At 44.4% G+C, this 22,138-nt stretch overlaps 1 protein-coding gene across 2 annotated transcripts in view; it reads left to right on the top strand.

Moving 5' to 3' along the window:
* fndc3ba (fibronectin type III domain containing 3Ba) overlaps window positions 1-22,138 on the top strand; it is a 343,026-nt gene that overhangs the window by 250,987 nt on the left and 69,901 nt on the right. For both annotated transcript variants that reach the window (XM_072572145.1, XM_072572146.1), the window contains exons 15-21: window positions 748-886; window positions 1,585-1,656; window positions 2,629-2,747; window positions 5,872-5,977; window positions 12,854-13,023; window positions 15,233-15,346; window positions 18,966-19,115. In XM_072572145.1, coding sequence (XP_072428246.1) covers window positions 748-886; window positions 1,585-1,656; window positions 2,629-2,747; window positions 5,872-5,977; window positions 12,854-13,023; window positions 15,233-15,346; window positions 18,966-19,115 — 870 coding nt within the window. The remainder of the gene's footprint in view (window positions 1-747; window positions 887-1,584; window positions 1,657-2,628; window positions 2,748-5,871; window positions 5,978-12,853; window positions 13,024-15,232; window positions 15,347-18,965; window positions 19,116-22,138) is intronic.

Here is a 22,138-nt window from a genome sequence, read left to right as displayed (position 1 = left end):
TTGAAACAGCTCTTTGACGTAATGTTTCTATCGGGACCTTGAGATCTCTCTTGGATAATCCGCTATTCGGATAATTGATATTTGGATAATCGAGGTTCCACTGTATATGCTAAAGATGTGGTAGAGGGTGGGGAGAGGAGATAAAGAGTAGACTATAAGTGAAGATGGAGCCCAGAGAGAAAGCAAAACAGATGGGAAGACAAAGAAATGGATAACAGTCAGCCTGGGAGAATCAATAGCTGCTAATGAGGACCGTTAGCGGCTGACAGTGGGAACATTGTGATAGCAGCCCATGTGATGACAAGGTCTGGTGTGTGGGAGTTGGAGTAACGCATTGGCAAAAGTGCTCAGGCCCTAAATTTATTGCACTCAGTATTGAATCCTGAAGGCTACCGGGTCCCCAAGTGGAAAATGAGATGCTGTCCTTCCAGCTTGTGCTGAGTTTCACTGGAGCACTGCAGCAAGTCTGAGACCCTGAGACAGAGATGTTGGCCAGAGAACACGGTGGTGTGTTGAAATGGCAGGCAACCAGAAGCTCAGGGTCTCAGGGTTCACCCCTCAACTCTTATTTCTCAAATAGATGCTGCCTGACCTACTGAGCATTTGCAGCATTTCTCGCTTTTGAAATCTTTAAGAGGCTCCAAATTGTTTTACTCTGTCACCGTTTCCTCCTTGCAGATGGAAACGCAGCTCTCTGTCTTGGGCGTGTATGACAAAAGTGACGTATGTGTTTGTTTCTTCCCCCAGCTGATAGCTTCCAACACAGAGGGCAGCAGCAGTCCCAGTGAAGTGCTCGTGTGTATCACCAACCCAGACCAACCAGGGCCTCCATCCACACCCTACGTCATTGGCCCACCGCTCTCTCACAGCCTTCACCTCAAGTGGGGTGTGTATATCCTTCCCCATCTGGTCTTCTCCTCTGCTGCTTGGATTGTCGAGTAACTTAAATATCCGTGCAGTGCCTGGTTAGAATCGTTTGGGCACGATGGAGGCCATTCAGTCCATCGCTCTGAAATTGAGCATTCCAATGAGTCCTGCTTCTTCCTTCCATTCTGCGTAGATTTGCAAATTTTTTTCCTTTTGACTACTTATCCAGTTCCCCCTTTGGAAGTTCCAACTGAATCTGCTTAGCTTGTCCAAGCAGAGTGTTTCAGATCACAACTCATTGAGTAAAAAGTCATATCCAACCCCCCACCCCTGTCATATTGACTTCTGGTCCGGTAATGCCTCCCTTTCAACATTCTTATCTTGGTTTTCAAATCCAGCCTTGACCTTTGCCTGTTTCTCTGAGACCTTCTCTGGACTTTTAACTTCCAAAATTACTGCACTCCCCCCATTCTGGCCTCTTGCACCTCCCACATATTAACCACTGGAGCATTGCTGGTCATACAGTCAGCTACCAAGGCTGTTCCTTCCCTGAAACTTAAAATCTACCTCTTTGACCAAGCTTTTAAGTTGCCTCTACCTAATCTGTCCTTCCACTTCTCATTGTCAGATTTATTTGAATTATGCTCTCATGAATGCTTTACTAGTATATCTGTCAAGCCATGTTTTATCTAACAGAGACTCCTTCAATGATTACAGACCCTCCAGAAGACAATGGCGGATCAGAAATTCTGAAGTACCTGCTAGAGATTTCTGAGGGCAGCTCCGAGGGTGAGTTAAAATGTAACCTTTAATTTTCCTCTCATCTCCTTTCCCAGCAGCATTGCAGCAAGCCCTGGAGAGTAAATACTATAAAAAATGGCGGTCTTTGTGGGAACATGTCCATGTATGAACCTTGTAGACCTCTCGACCCAGATGCAGAGTTTTCAAGGACATCCCATCATTCCCAAATACAATGTATCAGGAAAATCCCGTCATTCCCAGATACAGTATGTTAGGAACATCCCATCATTCCCAGATATAGTGTATCAGAAAAATCCTGTCGTTCCCAGATATGGTGTGTCAGGCTTTATGTCCCATCATCCCAGATACAGCATGCTAGGGACATGGACGTGATCTGGACTCAGCCATTTCGGATTGAAATGAAGGGGAATGTCTTCACTTAACCCTGTGGGTGCTGTGATGGAGAACGTTCCAGAACGAGATTGATTGAATTTTGGGTGAGAAGGAAATGGTGGGATATGAGATAAGGAAAAGGAATCAAAGCAAAAGGTTGGCTATGATCTTATTGGGTGGGAGGGTAGGTTTCAGGATGTGAATAGAATACTCCTATTGCCATTTCTTGTGTTCTTATGTCACTCCTTCCTCCAAATCCCTTTACTTGTAAGTAAGGCGCATCGGGATGATCCAGCATGACATTCCCAAGTACAGGATATTGGGTTTGTCCAGTCCCATATCCCATTATTCCCAAATACAGGATTATAGAGGAACCAGGTTCATACACCAATGTTGCTAGCTGAAGATATGGACGCTAAAAGCAGCCCGGTAGTGAGATGTAGGGATCCTCACAGAACATTATGACTAACTCTGGTCTCTATAACATGTTATGGTGCTGTGAAAGTTTAGCCTTTACGTATGATTGCTGCAGTGAGATGCAATGACTTATAGCTCTCTATGTTGCAATGAAATCTGAGTGGGGATGTGAAGAGGCTGAGCTTTCTCCTTTCACTGTATCCTCTGCAGGAAGCCAGTGGGAGGTGGTGTACAGCGGATCACTCAATGAGACTGTCTGCCAACAACTGAAGCCAGGCACTTTATACAGGTTCAGAGCCTGTTGTATCAGCACTGGGGGACACAGTCAGGTACAGCAACAGCAAATTGTATTTAAACAACAACTATAATGTGGGAAAGACATCCCAAGGCATTTCAGAGCATTACCAAATGAAATTTAAGATCAAAGAAATTTCAACCCAGTGACAGCACCGGGTGGCAGGATCCCCAGTCTCCTGCCCAGGATCCCAGTGGCCACCTTTTTAACTCTGGGGGCTGTCTTTGTTACTTTAAAGTGAATCTTCCTCCCCACCTTAGGAATCGGTTCAGCCAGTCAGCTGGCTGGCAAGCTCAGTGAGTCCGTACAGCAGCACTGGGACACCAAGCCATCCCAAAGCGAGGAGCCTGGACACAGAGATAAGTCCAGGATATCGCCGAGGCCCAGTGAGAGCGATGGGGATAGTATCACATTTATATGTGGGGGGGAGTGGGAGGAGGTCCATAATAGTCCATTAAGGATCTCAATAGGCCAAGGCTTCGAGTCATAGAGATGTACAGCATGAAAGCAGACCCTTTGGTCCAACTCATCCATGCCAACCAGATATCCTAAATTAATCTAATCCCATTTGCCAGTACTTGGCCTATATCCCTCTAAACCCTTTATATTCATATACCCATCCAAATGCCTTTTAAATGCTGTAATTGTACCAGTCTCCCCCACTTCCTCTGGCAGCTCATTTCATACATGCTCCACCCTCTGCGTGAAAAAGCTGTCCCTTAGGTCCCTTTTATATCTTCCCCCTTCTACTTAAACCTATGCCCTCTACATCTGGACTCCCCCACCCCAGGGAAAGACCTTGTCTATTTATCCTATTCATGTCCCCCATGGCTTTTTAAACCTCTATGAGGAGACCCCTCAGCCGTGGGACATAGAGTCATAGAGTCCTACATTTGGAGACAGGCCCTTTGGCCCAAACTGATCCGTGCCAACCAAAATGCCCACTCAAGCTAACCCCATTTCCCTGCACTTGGCCTATATCCTTCTAAACCGTTCCTGATCATGTATTTGTCCAACTGCCTTTTAAATGTTGTTAATATGTTGTTAGCATCTGCTGCCATCTTCACATACATGAAGATTTCAGAGAAGTGAAGCTTGGGCAGGTAGGTGATGGGAAGACTTCCAACAATTTATACAGTAAATACCATTGATACAGCAAATGGCTCAACCCTTAGCAGCGTCAACACACAGAGAGATCTAGATATGCAGGTCTACAGTTCCCTGATCATGGCAACACAAGGTGATCAAGAAAGGGAATGTGACATGTTTGCCTTCATCAGTCAGGGCACAGAGTACAAAGATTGTCAAGTCGTGTCACAGCTGTATCTAACGTTAGTTAGGCTACATTTGGAATATTGTTTAGAGTTCTGGTCACAACACTACCAGTAGGATGTGGAGGTTTTGGAGAGGGTACAGAAATGTTGCCTGTTTGGAGGTATTACCTAGGAGGAGAGATTGAACAAACTTGGTTTGTCTTCATTTACATGTCAGAGGCTGAGAGGCAACCTGGGAGAAATTTTCAGAATTATGAGAGGCATGGATCGAATGATTAGTTGGAATTTTTTTCCCAGAGTAGAAGTGTCAATTACTCGAGGTCATAAGTTTAAGGAAAAAGGGGTAAGTTTAAAGGAGATGTGAGAGCAGGTTTGTTTTTTGTAGAGGACCTGGAATGCACTGCCAGAGGAGGTGATTAAATTAGTTACAATAGCAATGTTGAAGAGGCCTCGTGACAAATATATGAATTGGCAGGCAATAGGGATACAGATTGCACAGAAAGGTTTTTAAGTTCAGTGTCGGCGCAGGTTTGGGGGGGGGGGCGCCCAAGGGCTTGTTCCTGTGCTGTCCAATGCTTCCTTGCTCTTTGTTCACAACCAGCTTCCTTTGTGCGAGCTTTGTGGAGACATTTGCTGCCCCCCCCACCGTTGATTCCAGTTTTGCTAGGGCTTCATATCAAGAGCCGTTCGCTGTCATCTCCCTTCTGGATGTGATGTCAGAAAGGACCAGCGTAGAGGAGTACAGATATCACTGAGGATTGTAAGGCTTGAGGAGGGTCATGAGTTGAGGAAAAAGCCATGGAGGAACTTGAAAATAGGGGTGAGTCTTTAAACTCAAGAGGTCGCTTATCTGGAAGCTGATGTATGTCAGCAAGCACAGGGTATGAAAGGTAAAGGGGTAGAATATGGAACCTAAAATGGATTTTAAATGACCGCAAGTGGAGAACGTGGAAGGCTGTGCAGAGGGGAACTAGGATAGTCCAGCCCATCAGTAACAGAGATTACCTGTGTCAGAAGTGAAGGGGTTTTCATCATGTCAGAATGAATCTCACGACCAACGGTAACATCAGGGCTGTGGAGAGATTGGATCAATGTCAGCTGGAGCCTGTAGATTAGGAGCAGGATGCAAAAAAAATCACATCAGTTTTCACAATATTTTATTACAGTGGAAAAGTAGGTATCCAGATGGTTAAGTGATGCCCAGAACGATAAGCAGATAGGTAGATGAACAGCCAGCCTGATCATAGCATTCACTGCCCTCCTCATTTAAACATCTTCTGAACTGAAATTCTGCAGAACTATCCCAAAAGCCCTTGAAAGCTACGTTGAGGGGAGTTTTTTAAAAATAAAGCGAAGAAAAAAATATACGAGGAGAAAGTGAGGACTGCAGATGCTGGAGATCAGAGCTGAAAGTGTGTTGCTGGAAAAGCGCAGCAGGTCAGGCAGCATCCAAGGAGCAGGAGAATCGACGTTTTGGGCATAAGCCTGAAGAAGAAGTCACAGTCAGTATCTACTAAGTAATTAAATGAGAAGATCTGGTTAAGAAAAGATGGATTTTTGCAGTATCCTGAATGCACCTCTCAGAAGCATTCACGTTGGAAGAAACAAAAGTCTACCATCATTAATTAATAATCATTCCTGAAGAAGGGCTTATGCCCAAAACGTCGATTCTCCTGCTTCTTGGATGCTGCCTGACCTGCTGGCTTTTCCAGCAACACATTTTCAGCGAAGAAAAAAATATACCCAAGCGATGAGTTCAAGAGATTTTGACATTTGAGTAAAGGTGTTCAGTCCCGAATGAAGTGATCTGACACCATTCTGTCTCTCAGTTAGATTCTTTCGAGAGTTTTGCTCCAAGGTGACTCTGTTTCTTATCTGCTGTAGTGTTCGGAGAGTCTGTCTGTTCGCACACAGTGTGTCGCACCCGGCCAGTGTCAACCACCAAGGCTTGTCGGCAAACCAAAACACAAAGAGTTTCAGATGCAGTGGGGTAAGTGTCATAGTTCTCGGATATTGTCACAGTCAGTATCTACTAAGTAACTAAATGAGAAGATCTGGTTAAGAAAAGATGGATTTTTGCAGTATCCTGAATGCACCTCTCAGAAGCATTCACATTGGAAGAAACAAACGTCTAACATCATTAATTAATAATCATCCATCCAGTTCTCCCTAGCTTCCTGTCCTTTCTGGATATCGTATACTCTTCAATATTCAGGTCCAAATCTGTTATCTTTCAGCCATGTCTCTGAAAGATTGTATTTATTTCTATTTGTGCTATCAGTCCATCTGTTTTGGTTTGAATTACATGTGCATTCAGCTACAGAGCCTCTGGGTTTGTCCTTTAATTATTTATGAAACCTCCAGCCTATCTGTAGATTTCCTCTTAGATTTGTATTCTCTATCAATTCCTGTCAGAGTGTGTTTATCATTTCCCAGATAAATACATTTCTTTCTTGCCTTGTCTCCAGTTTTTGATTTATGACATCCTGTTCAATTTACTTCCTTTCCTCCACTATTTAATTCAAAATCCTCTCAACTTCACTAGTTTATGAGGACATCAGCCTCCAGTCTATGTATACCATCCTAATGGTATAGCCTTCACTTTCTCCAGTAGTGCTGCTTGTGCCCCATGAACCTGTACCTACTTCAACCACATCAGTCTCTGAGTCATCTATTAATTTGTCTGATCATGTTTACTCTAGGCCAAGTTGGACATTGCTCAGGTAATAATCCAGACAGTGTTACCTTTGAGGTTCTCAATAATTTGATGCCTGGCTTTTCACAATGACAATGCAGAACCTCGCTCTTTCTCTCTTGTCTATGTTGTTGGTACCTCCATGGACCACAATGACTCTAAGTTTCCCTCTAACTCTATGCAGATGTTCTGACCACTGGTACTGGCCAGGAAACTCAACCCTGTGGGTTTTTGCTCTTGGCTACAGAGAATGGTTTTGATTCCTTTCTGCTCTCACTATATTGTTCCATATTACCACTCCGTTCCTTTTAGCTCCCCTCAACATGAATGCCTTTCTGTACCTCATGTCAGTGTCTACAGCCCTCACTCTCATCCAGACAAAAGCTGAGGGAACCTCAGACCTGGTGGATAATTGCCTCCTATACTCCTGCCCTCTGGATGTCCTTACTTTCTGCACTCACAGTCGCACCTTACTTGTGAACCAAAATGGAAAATTCTATTGTCACACTGGGGTGTTGCTGTAGAAATCAAGGCCCACTATTCACAGGGCTGTCACAAATGTGAAAAGATTTTTTTATCAAACTATCCAAAATCTCTGCCTGACTGACAAACCCAGGCTAAAAAAAAATTGATTAGGTCTCCATAATTAACACAAAAGCAGTTATTTATCCTAAGCAGTGCTTTTTTAACCAATGGTAGAAAAGAAACAATAATTTTAACTCATAGCTCTCTATCACTGAAACACTACCTCTTTAAAAACATTCCCATAACCATAGAAGCAGATATACTGAGAGGCAAGTTAAGGCAAAAATATTAAAGGCAGGAAGGAACAAAAATATAAGCAATGAAACAGTTCCTTCAGGTTGGTTCCTTTAATTGCATTGAAGAGACACAAGGTTCTGGATATCCTGATTCTCAGTCTCTCATTCACTGTTTGCAGATTTGTCCTTTCAGTTTCTCTGAAGGGGTTTTCCATCTTGAAGGAAAATTACAAAGAGAGAGGGAGAGGCAGAGCAGTTCGCTGCTTGGTATTTCTCTTACTTTTGCACTTACAGGAGAGAGACAGAGAGAGAAAGGGTGAGGGCTTTAAACGCTTCCTCTTTCAGAAGCTGGATCTACCTGTTGTCTTGCTCAAATACAAAGCTTCAGCCGTTCACTCAGGAACCAATCAAGACGTTGTGGGTATGCCCTGAACGCGCACAACTGCTCCTAGATGAGAAACCTATCAGAAGTGTCTGTCACTAAACAAAACTGGTCTGCCCACACACCCAGGGAATTGAGGTATCTGACATCCTCGCCCACTGCTTGAGTAAGCCTGAAGTAGTCTCGGGTGGTTGAGAATAGCCACCTTTTTGGTCAAAGTCCAAGCATCTTGTTAAGTAAACAGAAAGGTGTGAGGAGTACACTAGCCCCAGGTTCATCTCCATATACCTCTGGAGCAAGTGGGGCTTGAACCCAGGCCTCCCAGTTTATTGGTAGGGACAGTACTCCTGTGTCACAAGAGAACATCTTTTTTTATTTTGACCAAGTCATGATGACACCATCACAGCAGGCAATGCTTATTGCACTCAATCAAGTATTAACCTTTTCAGACCTATATATAACACTTTAGCATATAACACACCTGATCAAGCTCTTCAGGAAGTTTCATTAAATGGGTCATCTCAATGGCAACTAGGGATGAGCAATAAGTGCCAAATTAAACAGCAACACCCACATCCTGTGAATAATTTTATAAAAGATGATGCTATACAAATGCAAGTTCTTGTTGGATTCTCCTTGTTACACCTGGGCGGCAGTGATAATCACTTCAGGGGTTCACTCACTAAGCTGCCACGGCCTGCCGGCAAGTTCCTATGTTGACCTGTTATGGTGGGCATGTGATAGAGCATCCCTGCAGATCACAAGAGATCCTGCTTTAAATGTGCAGGCATGCAGTTTTAACCAGAGACTAGTACGGGAAACAAAAGAATCCAGAAAATCCTTCTCCGACTCCTCAGCAACAATTTGCATTTAGGTAACACTTTTATTGTGATCAAGCATCTCAAGGTTTTTATTAGGAATTTTATCAAATGTAATTTGATTCTTAGAAGTTGTGCACAGAGATAGTAGGACAGGTGACAAAAACACAGATATCTTCATAAAAAGGTATGATACCTGGTTTCACATTCCCAATCACTGCACCAGTTTTTCTGTGGTCAGGAACTGATCCAGTTTTTTTTTTGAAGGGTTGCAGTTAACTGGGCTCATAGACCAATGTCTCTCTGGGAACAGAAATGTCTGTTGACCTCTAACCCAGTTCTGTCTAAAACATATGAGCCCTGGTCCGTCCCTGTATGCTGAACTGATGGATTTTCCCAGCTACTCCATCCGACTCGTCAATAGAGTCTGGAAAAGGACAGCAATAGCCTTGTGGCACTGAGATGGAGAATGTGCGAGAGTCAGTTTATAAATACTTGTCAGGGCTCATTATTTCCTACCCAATTATACATGACATAACCCCTCATGTAATAGACCTCTTAATTACAACGCACTGCAGAGTAAAAGCTCTTTATTAAGAAATGCCAAAACTAAGTAATTAGAATGTTCAATTCATTGAAGAGAAAAGCGAATTAGGTTTCTTTTCCCATTTTCATTACACATTGAAGAGTTTGCAGGGATATAAGAGAGACGATTGCTGGCTTGTTTTCAGCCTTTCATTTCCACCTTCTCACTTTCAATATTTCATACAAATTCTCAAGGCTGATCCAACTTGGATGATCAGCCAGACTTCCATTTCATCAGGATCGCACAAAACGTTTCTCAACCAGAATTACTGATTGAAGTGTAGTCACAGGTAAGGATTAAGATTCACAGCAACCAATTTATATATAGCAGGCTATTATAATCCCAGCTGGTATTATTGAGGGCTTTTGCCCGAAACGTCGATTTCGCTGCTCGTCGGATGCTGCCTGAACTGCTGTGCTCTTCCAGCACCACTAATCCAGTTATTGTTGGTTAAGTCAGCTCCCAGACTGAAACCTTGTTTGATTGTTTTAACAAGTGGTCTTTTGCTGAAACATAGCACACAATACTGCAGATTTTACATTTATGATAAAACAGAAGTTTATAACAAAAGAAATGAAGATAAAAGAGAATAAACCAAAGCACATACAAAGAACACAATGTAAAAGATTTTTAAACACACTATAAAAGTATAATTTCGCAAAATAGTTCTTTATTAATTAAAAAGAAACAAAACAGGTTTTGTATTGTATCCAAAACATTACTCATACAATACTCGTACCAGAGTCCCTGTATCTAGCACTTTGGTAAGTTTAAGTCACTTTTGATATCAGTTTCTAGACTGAAATTACATATAGCTTCTTCCTGAAGTTTTCATACATCTGAGCTCCAATGTATTCAGTTTTAAGTAATCTCATCAGGGTTTTATCCCAACACTTCTGGTCTGACACTAACATCAACTCTTTACTGTAAAATAAGTATTGTTCTCTATATATCCTTTCCTTCCCAGGAGCACTGATGTACACAGAAATTCACTTCCAAGGCCTTCACAGCACTATCCATCAAAGGTCGCACTCTCTAATTATATAGGTGTTTCATTAAGGCTTAAAGAAAAGTCAGGTTCCAGAGCAAACAAACCTTGAAACCCCATTACTTACCTGACTGGGTTGTGAAGCAATCAAAAAGAAACAAAAGTCCATTAGTGGTACACAAAACCCATTCACTTGAAAGCCAAGCCTCAAAACTATTTTTAGAAGAGACCACCATGTTTACAGAAATATTTAGAAATTACAGCAAACCTTTTAACAATTGACACCTATGGGACTAGGAATGTGCCATTTGATCAAATATTCCAGTTGATCAAGAGGTGCCCACTATGAATGTAACACACACTAAGTAATAGAAATGTAACGTAGGGGGTATACACATACTGTTAAATTTTATTTACAGCAGAAACCACTTAAATAAATATGCAACTTTGCCTTAAAAAAATTTACCAGCAGAGAGCTTCTCACTCACTCCCTCGACTGACTACTCGGACATCACAGTGATTGTGACAATTCAGTAAACCTCCAGTATCTGAGGTATATTATTTTTTGTTGGTTTATTGAGAGTGTTGGTTCAAAAGGTGCTGGTTAACATGAACTTTGCTTTAATTATAAACTTCATACACTCAGGCAATCCATCAGTTACCAACACGAAAACTAGGGACCGAATCTCTCAATAATATGCATTTTTAAAAATGCATATACATTCCATCGATTAATACCTAAAAGCTCATACAAGCAGCAATCTGGTAATGAACAGATAATGTATTTACTGGTCGTAGTTGGCTAATATTGAGTAAGACAGCATGAAGAACCCTCCTGGTGTTGTTCAAAATACGAGCTGTGGGATTATTTGTATCCAACTGGAAAGACAGAGGGGACTTCAGTTTCATCTGAATTGAAAAACTGCATTTCTGACAGTGCAACCTTCCATAAGCACTGCACAGGGTGTGTCAGCTTGGCCACGAATCTCTGGGGTGATCTTTAAGCTTCTGTTACCCTCAAAGTGAGTGGTGGTGTGTTGGTAGTGGGTGGGGAAACAGCGGAAGAAATAAATACAGAGCAGCGCATGCCTGACTCTCAGCTACACCCCATTGTGCATAGCGCCTGTCCACAAGATGCACTGAGGTGTTTCACTGATGCGGAATTCTGTAGGAGTAATTCCAATGGCCTTTTGAGCTCAGCTTTAGGCCCAGATTCTCAAATGTGAGGAAGGGGCCTTGAAACATTCATGAAAATATAGATTCAGGGGAATAAATAGAACAAAGAATGGTGGATGCTAAAATTCTAAAACAAAACCAGAGGTTATTGCAGATGCTCAGCAGGGCTGGCATCATCTGTGGAGAGAAATTACAGTTAACATTTTAGGTCCAGTGATCCTTCATTGGAACACAGATTCCAGGGAGATGGAGTCTGGCTCATTTTAATGACTGGGCTCTCACTACGTTGATCTGTGTGGGTGACCCGCAGTATCCTGCTCAGAGAACACAAAGGCAGTGAGCAGCCGGTGGGATCTGGTGGGATTAGTCCCTGTTCAGCAGATTGATGTAGTGCGAGGTGTTGGGGTGGTCTGCCTCTAAGTAGAAATGAGAAAGAGGGGAGATCCCTGGGTAAAGGACTATCAAGGCTTGCTAATGATCTGAAAGTGGGAATGATGCCCATCTCTGTTTGGATTTAGGACCCTTTCTATCTATTGGCACACCTAAGCAGCTTCACCAGCTGCTTTAAGCAGCTTATGCAGCATTTACACCCGAGAAAACCAGCTTCATATTCCCTTCACTCCTTCAAAACAGGCAAAGGCTTTTAAAGCCTGAATCCAAGCTTTAGGATGAATAAAGAAGTTGATAGTATCGCCACAGGGAAAAAAAACTTTGCTGGTAGAGGAGTTTATTTAAGTGATTTATGCTGTTGGCTCAGTGGTTAGCATTGCTGCCTCACAGTGCCAGGTTTGATTCCAGGCTTGAGCGACTGTCTGTGTGGAGTTTGTACATTCTCCCCGTGTCTGAGTGGGTTTCCTCTGGGTGCTCTGGTTTCCTCCCACAGTCCAAAGAATGTGCAGGTTAGGTGAATTGGCCATTCTAAATTGCCCAAAGGTGTTCAGGGATATGTAGGTTAGGTGTATTAGTCGGAATAAATGTAGAGGAATGGGTTTAGATGGGATACTGTTCAGTGTGGACTTGTTGGGCCGAAGGGCCTGTTTCCACACTGTAGGGATTCTATGAGTCTATGAACAAAAGGTCATAAGCTTAACTAGGGACAGCCAGGCCATTCAGAAAGTACTACTTCACACAGGGACAGTGGAAATCTGACCCCCCACACACACCCACACACACCCACACACACACGCAAAGTTTTAAATTGTGTATTTGTCAGGCAAGGTTGTTCAGAGTGACAGAACTTGGAAATCAGCCATGAACTGATTGAATGAATGGGTGGAGCAGCCCTCAAGGGGCTGAATGGCCTGTTCTTAGAGAAGGGAGGGATAGAACTTATTGTGGGTGACTGGGGTGTCGATGAGAGGAGGGGACTTCGGTAGCATAGTGTGTGTTGAGGAAGTGACAGCACTGTCTGAAAGTACATATTAAAGTTGTAAATGAGTTGAGTTGATTGTTTTCGCCAGGGCCACCGTCAGATGGGAACTCGATGGTGACGCAGTATACGTTGGAGATGAGTCAAGGAGAGCTAGCACCTTCGGAGGTTTACTGTGGTCCTGATCTGGAATGTACTGTCAGCAGCCTCCTGCCTGGGACCACCTATCGGTTCAGGGTGAGAGCTGCCAATGAAGCAGGGGTGAGTTTCTGTGATCGCACCTTTATCTATTTGAATTTAAGCTAATCTTCCATACCCCAGTTCCTCCAGCACCAAGACCACTTACCTTTACCTTCATTACGTCAGCCATCTCCTCCACTGTCTCAATCCAATTGTAACCCTCAACTATCCCCATTGTCGCTCTGAGACTTGCCTTTTCCAATGCTCTCCTGCCCAGCACAGCCACCTTCGTCTGGAATTGATCCAACAATTTGCTGTTCCTCTCCTCACCTGTACCAGCTTTCACTTGTTCAACAGCCCTGTGCTCCCTGACTTACATTGACGTTCAATCTGGAAAAGACTCAAGTTTTAAAATTCTCATCACTGTTTCCAAATCCCTTCATGGCCTCACCCCTCCTGATCCCGGGAATCTCCTCCAGCCCCACAGCCCTCTGAGATCCCTGCAGTCCTGCTAATCTGGCCTCTTGAACATGCCTAATTTTAACCTGTCCATCGTTCAGGTCCTAATCCCTGGAATTCCCTCCCTAAACCTGTCTGTCTCTTTCTTCCTTTGTGATGCTCCTTAAATCCTAACAGCCAAGACTGATAGATAGGGAGCAGCTGGGATCCCACTGAAGGGTAGGCTACGCTTGAGGGGCAGAATGGCCTCATCCTGATTCTATGGTTTGTTATTTATCTGAAAAGCTCCCTGTGCCTGATAACATGTTACCGTGTCAAATGTGCTATATAAATGTGAATAACTGTTGTTTGAAAAAGGATGTGAGAACAGTTTAAATTCTGCAGAAAATCCACAGCAGTCCCTCAGTGCGTGTCACTCCCAGACAGACTCACTCTGTTTTATTAGCAGTGTGCTGAGTCATGCTTGACCCAAACACTCCCTAGTCAGTGACCTCAAGGGATCACAACTGGTGACCTTATCCCTCCATCACTGTTCCTGAACAGTGCATTCCTAAAGTGGTAACTAGTTTATTTTTCAGGCACTGGGGCCCTCGTTCTATTGACAATGAGGACCTTGTGGGATAGTGGAGGTTGTCACAGTTTCAGCGATCTGGAATGGGCTGCCTGAAGGGGTGGTGGAAACCATATCAGTGATAACTCGCAGACGAGAATTGTTTAAAGTGTTGAAAGGGGAAGCCTTGCAGGGCTGTGGAGTAAAAAGTCTGGAGGCGAGGGAATGAATCAGAGATCTGGGACAGTTACAGTAGGCTGAATGGCCACCTCCTGTGCTGCTAAATGTTGTGACATGTGTCACCTTACCTGCTCTCCCCTTTACTCATCATTGCCTTAGACTTGTTATCTCGCAGGCACTTAGCTTCCCCCTCCTACAACAGCCCACAGATTTGTGGACACCATGTTAGTATTGCCTAAAGTGTCTTTGCATACCTCCCCCCGCCTTCTGCCAGTCTCCAAACTCTTTCCAACCTTGGTGATGCCCTGGGACTAAGACTATGGATTGTCATCTCCCCACTCACCGACCCTGCTCACCCAGATTTTTGTCACACTCCATATTGGAGAGTGAGCTCAACCGCCAATGAGGTCGATGTGGGAGTGGCTCTGGAATCACCTAGGAGCACAGACCTTAAGGTGACGCCATGATTCCTTCACCCCAACCCCCATTCTCATTTCCATTGTTGCCACTTTCTCAGTTCTATCTTTTTGAAAAGCGATGGGATGGGATTTTAAACTCCTGTTTTCCAGAATCTTTAGCCCAGCAACTTCTGAAACTGCGTGATGTCCCAAAGCACCCAGTGACCATCCAAATCCAATTCCAAACATTAGATTAGAACCCTACAGTGTATAAACAGACCCTGCAGCCCAACAAGTCCATGCCAATCCTCTGAAGAGTGACCCACTCAGACCGCATTTCCTTCTGATTAATGCACCTAACACTATGGCAATTTAGCATGGCCAATTCAGCTGACCTACACATTTTTGGACTGTGAGAGGAAACCGGAGCACCCGGAGGAAACCCACGCAGACCCGGGGTGAGTACGCAAACTCCACACAGACTGTAGCCCAAGGCTGGAATCGAACCCAGGTCCCTGGCGCTGTGCAGCAGCAGTGCTGACCACTGAGCCACCGTGCCGCCCTAAAAATGGCACCACTGCTCCTTGCATGAGGTGCAGTGTACTTTGGGTTGGTCAGGGGATGTGAAAAGTGACACATTAATTAATTAATGACTTTCTTGTTCAATAGTTGATGTTTTGCTTGTTTTCTTTTTCAATGCCAGTACGGCCCTTACTCTGAAGCAATAGATCTCACAACGGCCACAGGACCCCCAGTTCAGTGTAAATCACCTGCACTTTCCTGCTTGTCGACCACAAGTGTACACGTGAGCTGGGAGGTAAGTCACCATGAAACACAGCCTTCTGTGGGACTTGAGGGGCAGCCTGGGGCCCAGAGGGACTGATCCCACAATCGGAAAACTGTTTCAGAAAGGCATTCAGAGAACGCACATTTACACAAAAAAGATGCAAATCACTGTTTATTACACTGTGTCCAAAACTGAAGTCAAACCTAATTCACCCTGAAAGAGAGTAAGTTCAGGTTCATTTTATCTCTGTCCTGGGTGTGTTTAATAGGGGACAGTGCAGAGGAGCTTTATTATGTATCTAACCCTGTCCTGGAGTGTTTGATGGAGACAGTGTAGAAGGACCTTTACTCTGTATCTAACCTTGGGATTCAGCTTTCCTGGAGGGGTTTGGTTGATCACCACTATTATCTCCATAACACCGGGTGAACCATGTTCTTTAACTTAACGTGAAAATCTTATGAGCCTGTGAAGGAGCAGAGGGCTGTATTCTCTGACACAAAGCTCTGTTGCGTGGATAGTGGTTTAAATTCACAATGAAATGTGGTGGATAATCCCAGGTTGCGCCGTTCAGAGATGAGTAATGCTGCGGAAGGAGGAAGCTGTGCTGTAATGATCTTGAGGTCTCCTTTCTTGGATTTGGTGGAAAGCAAAGCGAGGGGTATTGATTGGTGTGGGCGAGTTGAGCTGAGTGGGGTTTAACGTTCTGCAGCTTTTCCTCAGGTTGCTGGTGTGGCGACCTGTGTTGTCATGACACTGAGCTGCAGGACAGCAGTTAGCAAGCAATGTGCTTTTGATTGGATTGTTCTCTCCAACATCCACGGCTTTTGAGAGCATTGCTTTTAGCTTTGATGACTTTTGGGTTTGTGGGTAAAATTTCACTTGAGGCCATTTCCTGAGGGCTCAATGGAGGCTTGTGCCCCTCTCTTCTCTCAAAGACACAACTTCTTGGCAACTGAACTGAAGCCGTCCCATCCTGGCACTGCCCTCCAAACTGGGTGGTGAGGGGATCGATTCTCGAACAGGTTCAAATTGAGGCAGCAAGGCCTCTCCTTTCCCATCTCTCTGACCCAACCTCAAGTTTCTTTTTTCCATCATCTCCCTTGTTCCCAGCAGTGCTTCTCAGTGCGGACATGACCCCAACTGGCTTTCCTATTCCTCTGTGCCTTTAGGAATTTGGGGTCAATAGACTATAAGTCACAGGAGCAGAATTAGGCCATTCAGCCCATCGAGTCTGTTCTGCAATTCAATCATGGCTGATACGTTTCTCAACCCTATTCTCCTACCTTCTACCCATAATCCTTGATCCCCTTACACATTTACACACACACTCACACACACACACACACAGAGTCACACGCACATTCTCACAATCACACCATCAGGCATGCTTACACCCTCACACACACACTCACACCATCATAAGCACACTTTCACTCGTGCACCGTCACATTGTCACACTAGCACTATTACACACTCACATTGTTGTACACTTGCACTGTCTCTCACACACAGTCACATACATCTTCACACTGTGCTCACACTGTCTCACACACACACTCACATTTTCACACACGCACTATATCACATCACACAAATCACATTGTCATCTGCATTGTTGCACACATACTCACACAGTCTCACACACACATTGTCACATGCTCAAACTGTCTCACACACCCACACTCTCTCACATTGTCATACTATCACACACACACATGCTGTCACATGCTCACCCTGTCACACCCAGATAAGGGAGTGAGAAGGCACTAACATCATAATGTACATTCCCAGCAGCTTTAACATTTTGAATTTTAAGAATAGCCAGAGCTGCCAGGCCCATCACTTGCTGAGAGTAGGGGTTGGATGGGGGAGGGGTTGTCCTGTCTGTGGCACAGTTGCACTCAGTGCTGTGGGGGAGGTGGCTGGGGAGAGTTTGTCTGAAAGTGTGTGGGCTTGAGACAGTTCCCTCGGTGTTACACTGTGGGTCTGCTCCATCCTATCTACCCTTCAGCCACCCCCCACCCCCCTCCACATTGGGGCAGAACCCCCACTGGAGAGCTCTGGCTGTCTCTCTGAATCACAACATAACCAATGCAGATGAGAAGAGAGAATGGTGAAAATGGAAAAGCATTAATTAGCCACAAGATGGAAAAAAGACAGGTTATTCATTTAGATGTGAATAGCTCCCTTGTCCTAACTTGCCATTGCCTTTCACAGCACATGAAATAGAACAAGCATTAACAGCTATCGGCTCTCTCTCACTTGGAAATATGTTCGCTTCATCTCACCCTCTCTGTGTGTGACCTTTTCACTATTTTACTGCTCCCTCCAATGAAACTTCGTATGGCACTCTGATTTCAAATAGATGCATTCATTCGAGTCTAATGCAAAATTCTGGGAGAAAACATTTATTGTGAAGGATAATTTAACTAATGCACAAGATGTGAGTAAATCAGCCTTCCTCTGTGCACTTCCTGGTTTTAATAGCTCAGGTATTGTGGATAAGATTAGAAATGGTCTGTCCAACCTTTCAGCCACAGAAGCACAAAGTGTTAGAAAAATCTAACAGTCTGCCTCTTGCAAGTATTCATAGCTTTTACAGCTACTTATCACTATCAGATCAAGAGGTTTTCGCAGAATGATGCAAAAAGGGCACTAGACAGGCCCTTCTATGTTAGTGTAGTGCTGCAACACAAGTCTTCACTTATCCTCATTCATCCCTGCCTATCCTCTACTCCCTCCTGGCTTTATCGAGCCTGCTCTGAGATATAACTCTGCTAATGCTGGCTGAGTAGTATTTGAATCCTATCCATAGTAATGGAGCTTAAATATTGCTGAACAGAGACATGCTGTCAAAGTTTTCTCTCCTTGAACCCATCAGGGCAGATGCAAGAACACCAAATTTCAAAAAGGAATAACAGTTTACATTGCATGAGCAAAAGGTGCTGATTGGTTGGCCAGGAGGCTCCAGATTGTTTAAGGCATTGCCATGGAAAGGCTCCAGGGACCAGTTACCATAAAGCTTTTGTTTTAACAGAAAAGGGGCAACATCCAGATAGATCCCATTTTCCTTCAGAGGATTGCTCCCTACCCATGAACATTGTTCCCCGGTGCATTCCCCATGGTCCATCTCGAGCACACTGAGGCAACGTGTCTATCATATTTGTGTTGTTTTTGAAAGCAGTAGCCCCTCTGGGCATTAAATCTTTTATCCACCATCCCCCCTCCCCACCATGGTCCTGATACCCTCCATGCCATCTCATTGCCCCATTCCCCTTTCCCTCATGCCATCCATTACACCTCCGTAGTCACTCACCTGGTGTGTTCCAATGGTGGATCCTTTAAAACACATGGACATGAGAAAATCCGAATCAGCACTTTCTCTTGTACATTTAATGAAAAAGGATGCATTCCAGAAACCCTTTTAGAGATTTAAAAACTCCTCAAGCCCTCAATCTCTCCAAGCAAACCTCTGATTAGAGCTCCTGTTCTTTCTATTGCACTGTTCACAAACCAGTGATTGGCTTGTCCTTGGTTTCAAAGTATTGTGCAGCATCCAGAAGTTGTTACATCATTGCAGGCTGTCTCAAGTGTTGCACATTTGAATGAGTCTTGAATGAGTCTCAATGAGGTCTGCTTGTGGTTACAGAGCCCGGAGAATTATGGTGCTGACATATCAGAGTACAGACTGGAATGGGGGGAGACGGAGGAATCCATGGACCTTGTTTACTGTGGAATGGAGACAGCCTTCGAGATCAACGAACTCAAACCAGCGACACACTACTGCTGCCGACTACAGGTAAGGGGAATGTCACCAGGGACGCAGCCCCTGGCCTTAGCCAACACCTCACTGGGCCGCAAAGTTACAGTTGTAATGCATGAAATGAGCCACAACATTCTTCATTATATCCGCTGAAAATAATCGTCTCTTTTTCAAAGGAAATGGTAAAAAAAAAAGTCCCAATCTGCCCTCTCTGGATTCTTCAAAGCGCAGCACAGCCAATAAGTGTTTTTTTGAAGTGTAGTCATTGTTGTCATGTAGGAACAATAGTACTCTAGTACCAGTGAAGCCAAGTCTGTCCCTGTATAATACTGGGTACTGTACCGGTGAGGACAGGTCTGTCACTGCATAATAGTGTGGTGCAGTTCTGGTGAAGACAGATCTGTCACTATATAACACTGGGATACAGTACTGGTGGGGACAGGTCTGTCACTGTATAACACTGGGGTACAGTACTGGTGCGGACAGGTCTGTCACTGTAGCTTACTGGGGTACAGTACTGGTGGGGGCAGATCTGTCACTGTGTAATCCTGGGACACAGTACTGGTGGGGACAGGTCTGCAACTGTATAACAATGGGGTACAGTACAGGTGGGGCCAGGTCTGTCACTGTATAACACTGGGGTACATTACTGGTGGAGACAGGTCTGTCACTGTATAACAATGGGGTACAGGACTGGTGGGACAGGTCTGTTGCTGTATTTCACTAGGGTATGGTACTTATGGGGACTGGTCTGTCACTATATAACACTCGGGTACAGTACTAATGGTGGCAGGTCTGTCACTGTGTAATCCTGGGACACAGTACTGGTGGAGACAGGTCTGTCACTGTATAACACTGGGGTACTGTCCTGGTGGGGACAGGTCTGTCACTGTATAACACTGGGGTACTGTCCTAGTGGGGACAGGTCTGTCACTGTATAACACTGGGGTACAGTACTGGTGGGGACAGGTCTGTCACTGTGTAACACTGGGGGACAGTACTGGTGAGGACAGGTTTGTCTTTGAAGTCACCTCAGTTTCTACTTTCATCATATGTTTATTTGTACCACAAATCATGTTAAAATATAATTGTGATTGGCTGTGAAAGGCAGTGTTGTCTCTCTTGGCTGCACTGCAGTCATCAGTAGGCACCAGCTGGTAACTGATGGCTGTTAGGCTTCGAGGAATTGAAGCTGTGAATACATCTCCATTACACATAATGAATGAGTTCATCAAACGAGTTAGTGAGTGTTACTGATGTATGACACACAGGCCAGGGGACAATTTGAAATGTCTTATGAACTTTTATTTTCAAACTTAACACGCACATAAATAAAAATAGGTAATGTTTTGTCACTGCAGTCATTAATTTTGTTTCCTGTTTGTGTTCCTGATGGGAAGATAATATAATTTCGTTCTGAAAGCAATTGTGTCAATTTAGCAGAAGAGATTTAGATTACAGGGTCCCTGGGTGCACACAGCTCTCCCCTCCCCTTCTCTCACCTTGCTGCACTTTACATTCAGTTCGGTTCAAGTTCTTTGCTTTTTCACGCCTCAATGTTTTAAAAAAATGTCAGTACAAGACGAGGCCATTCTCCCCCTTGACAATGTTCTTTACTTGTTTCAGCTTAGAATTGATGTTCTTTTTAACTCTGTCAGAACCATCTTTGTCCCAAACCTTTTGCCTCGAAACATGATGGCACTTACTGAACACGTTTTGGCCATTGCAAACAAAGGGTAGGCGCTCTTCCCAATCATTAATGTCAAAGCTGTTGGCCTTCAAGCAGCATGTCAGAGTGTGTTTACAGCATTTTCAATGTCCTCCCTGGAATGCTGGCTGTCTGAGAGTTGGGAATGAGGAGGCAGAATGACAACTGATGTCCTTCACCATCCTTACCTGGTCTGGCCTATATACTCCAAACAGGTAAAAACAATGACTGCAGATTTTGGAAACCAGATTCTGGATTAGTGGTGCTGGAAGAGCACAGCAGTTCAGGCAGCATCCAAGTAGCTTCGAAATCGACGTTTCGGGCAAAAGCCCTTCATCAGGAAGCCTGATGAAGGGCTTTTGCCCGAAACGTCGATTTCGAAGCTACTTGGATGCTGCCTGAACTGCTGTGCTCTTCCAGCACCACTAATCCAGTATATACTCCAAACCCACAGTATCTAAGGGACGGTACTAAATATTGGCCTAGCCAGCAACATCGACATTCTGTGAACTAATAATAAAAAAAGAGAAAAAGAAGTCATTAAAAAGAAGTCATTGGGCGGCATAGTGCTTCAGTGGTTAGCACTGCTACCTCACAGTGCCAAGGACCTGGGTTCAATTCCAGCCTCGGGCGAGTGTCTGTGTGGAGTTTGCACATTCTCCCCATTGTCTGCGTGTGTTTATTCCAAGTGCTCCAGTTTTCTCCCACAATCCAAAGATTTGCAGGTTAGGTGAAATGGCCTTGCGAAACTGCCCGTAGAATAGGTTAGATGCATTAGTCAGGGGTAAATATAGAGTAATGGGTTTGGGTGGGATACTCTTTGGAGGGTCGGTGTGGACATTTTGGGCCGAAAGGCTTGTTTCCATACTGTAGGGATTCAAAGGTTCTACAATGATCCCATTACCTGATGGGACACCGGCCCTCATGTGTCAAGAGATCCTCAGGCCAGGAATTCTGCCGATTCAGTCACTTGAGGACCTATGGCAGAAACATGGAGTAGAGGTCATCTTCAAGTTGAGGGACAGGCATCTGCGATGAACCCCCAAACATCTTGGCCAGTAGAAAGTTCCATTTGCCCCATCCATTGTTTTATGAGGAAGTTAGTTCCAGATGCCCACTGCTCTCTGCTTCCTCATTACACCCTCAGTGCCCTCGCTGTCAGTTTTAGATTGTGTCCCCCTTGTTTTGCATTTCTCCGACTAGTGGAATTCATGGAGTCATAGTACAGCACAGAAACAGACCCTTCAGTCCAACCCTTCCATGCCAACCAGATATCCTAATGCAAACAAGTCCCACCTGCCAGCACCCGACCCATATCCCTCCAAACCCTTCCTATTCATATACCCAGCAT

This window comes from Chiloscyllium punctatum, chromosome 6 (assembly GCF_047496795.1).
Source record: "Chiloscyllium punctatum isolate Juve2018m chromosome 6, sChiPun1.3, whole genome shotgun sequence".
NCBI classification, from domain to species: Eukaryota; Metazoa; Chordata; class Chondrichthyes; order Orectolobiformes; family Hemiscylliidae; genus Chiloscyllium; species Chiloscyllium punctatum.
This window is presented reverse-complemented; position numbering and strand designations above follow the sequence as displayed.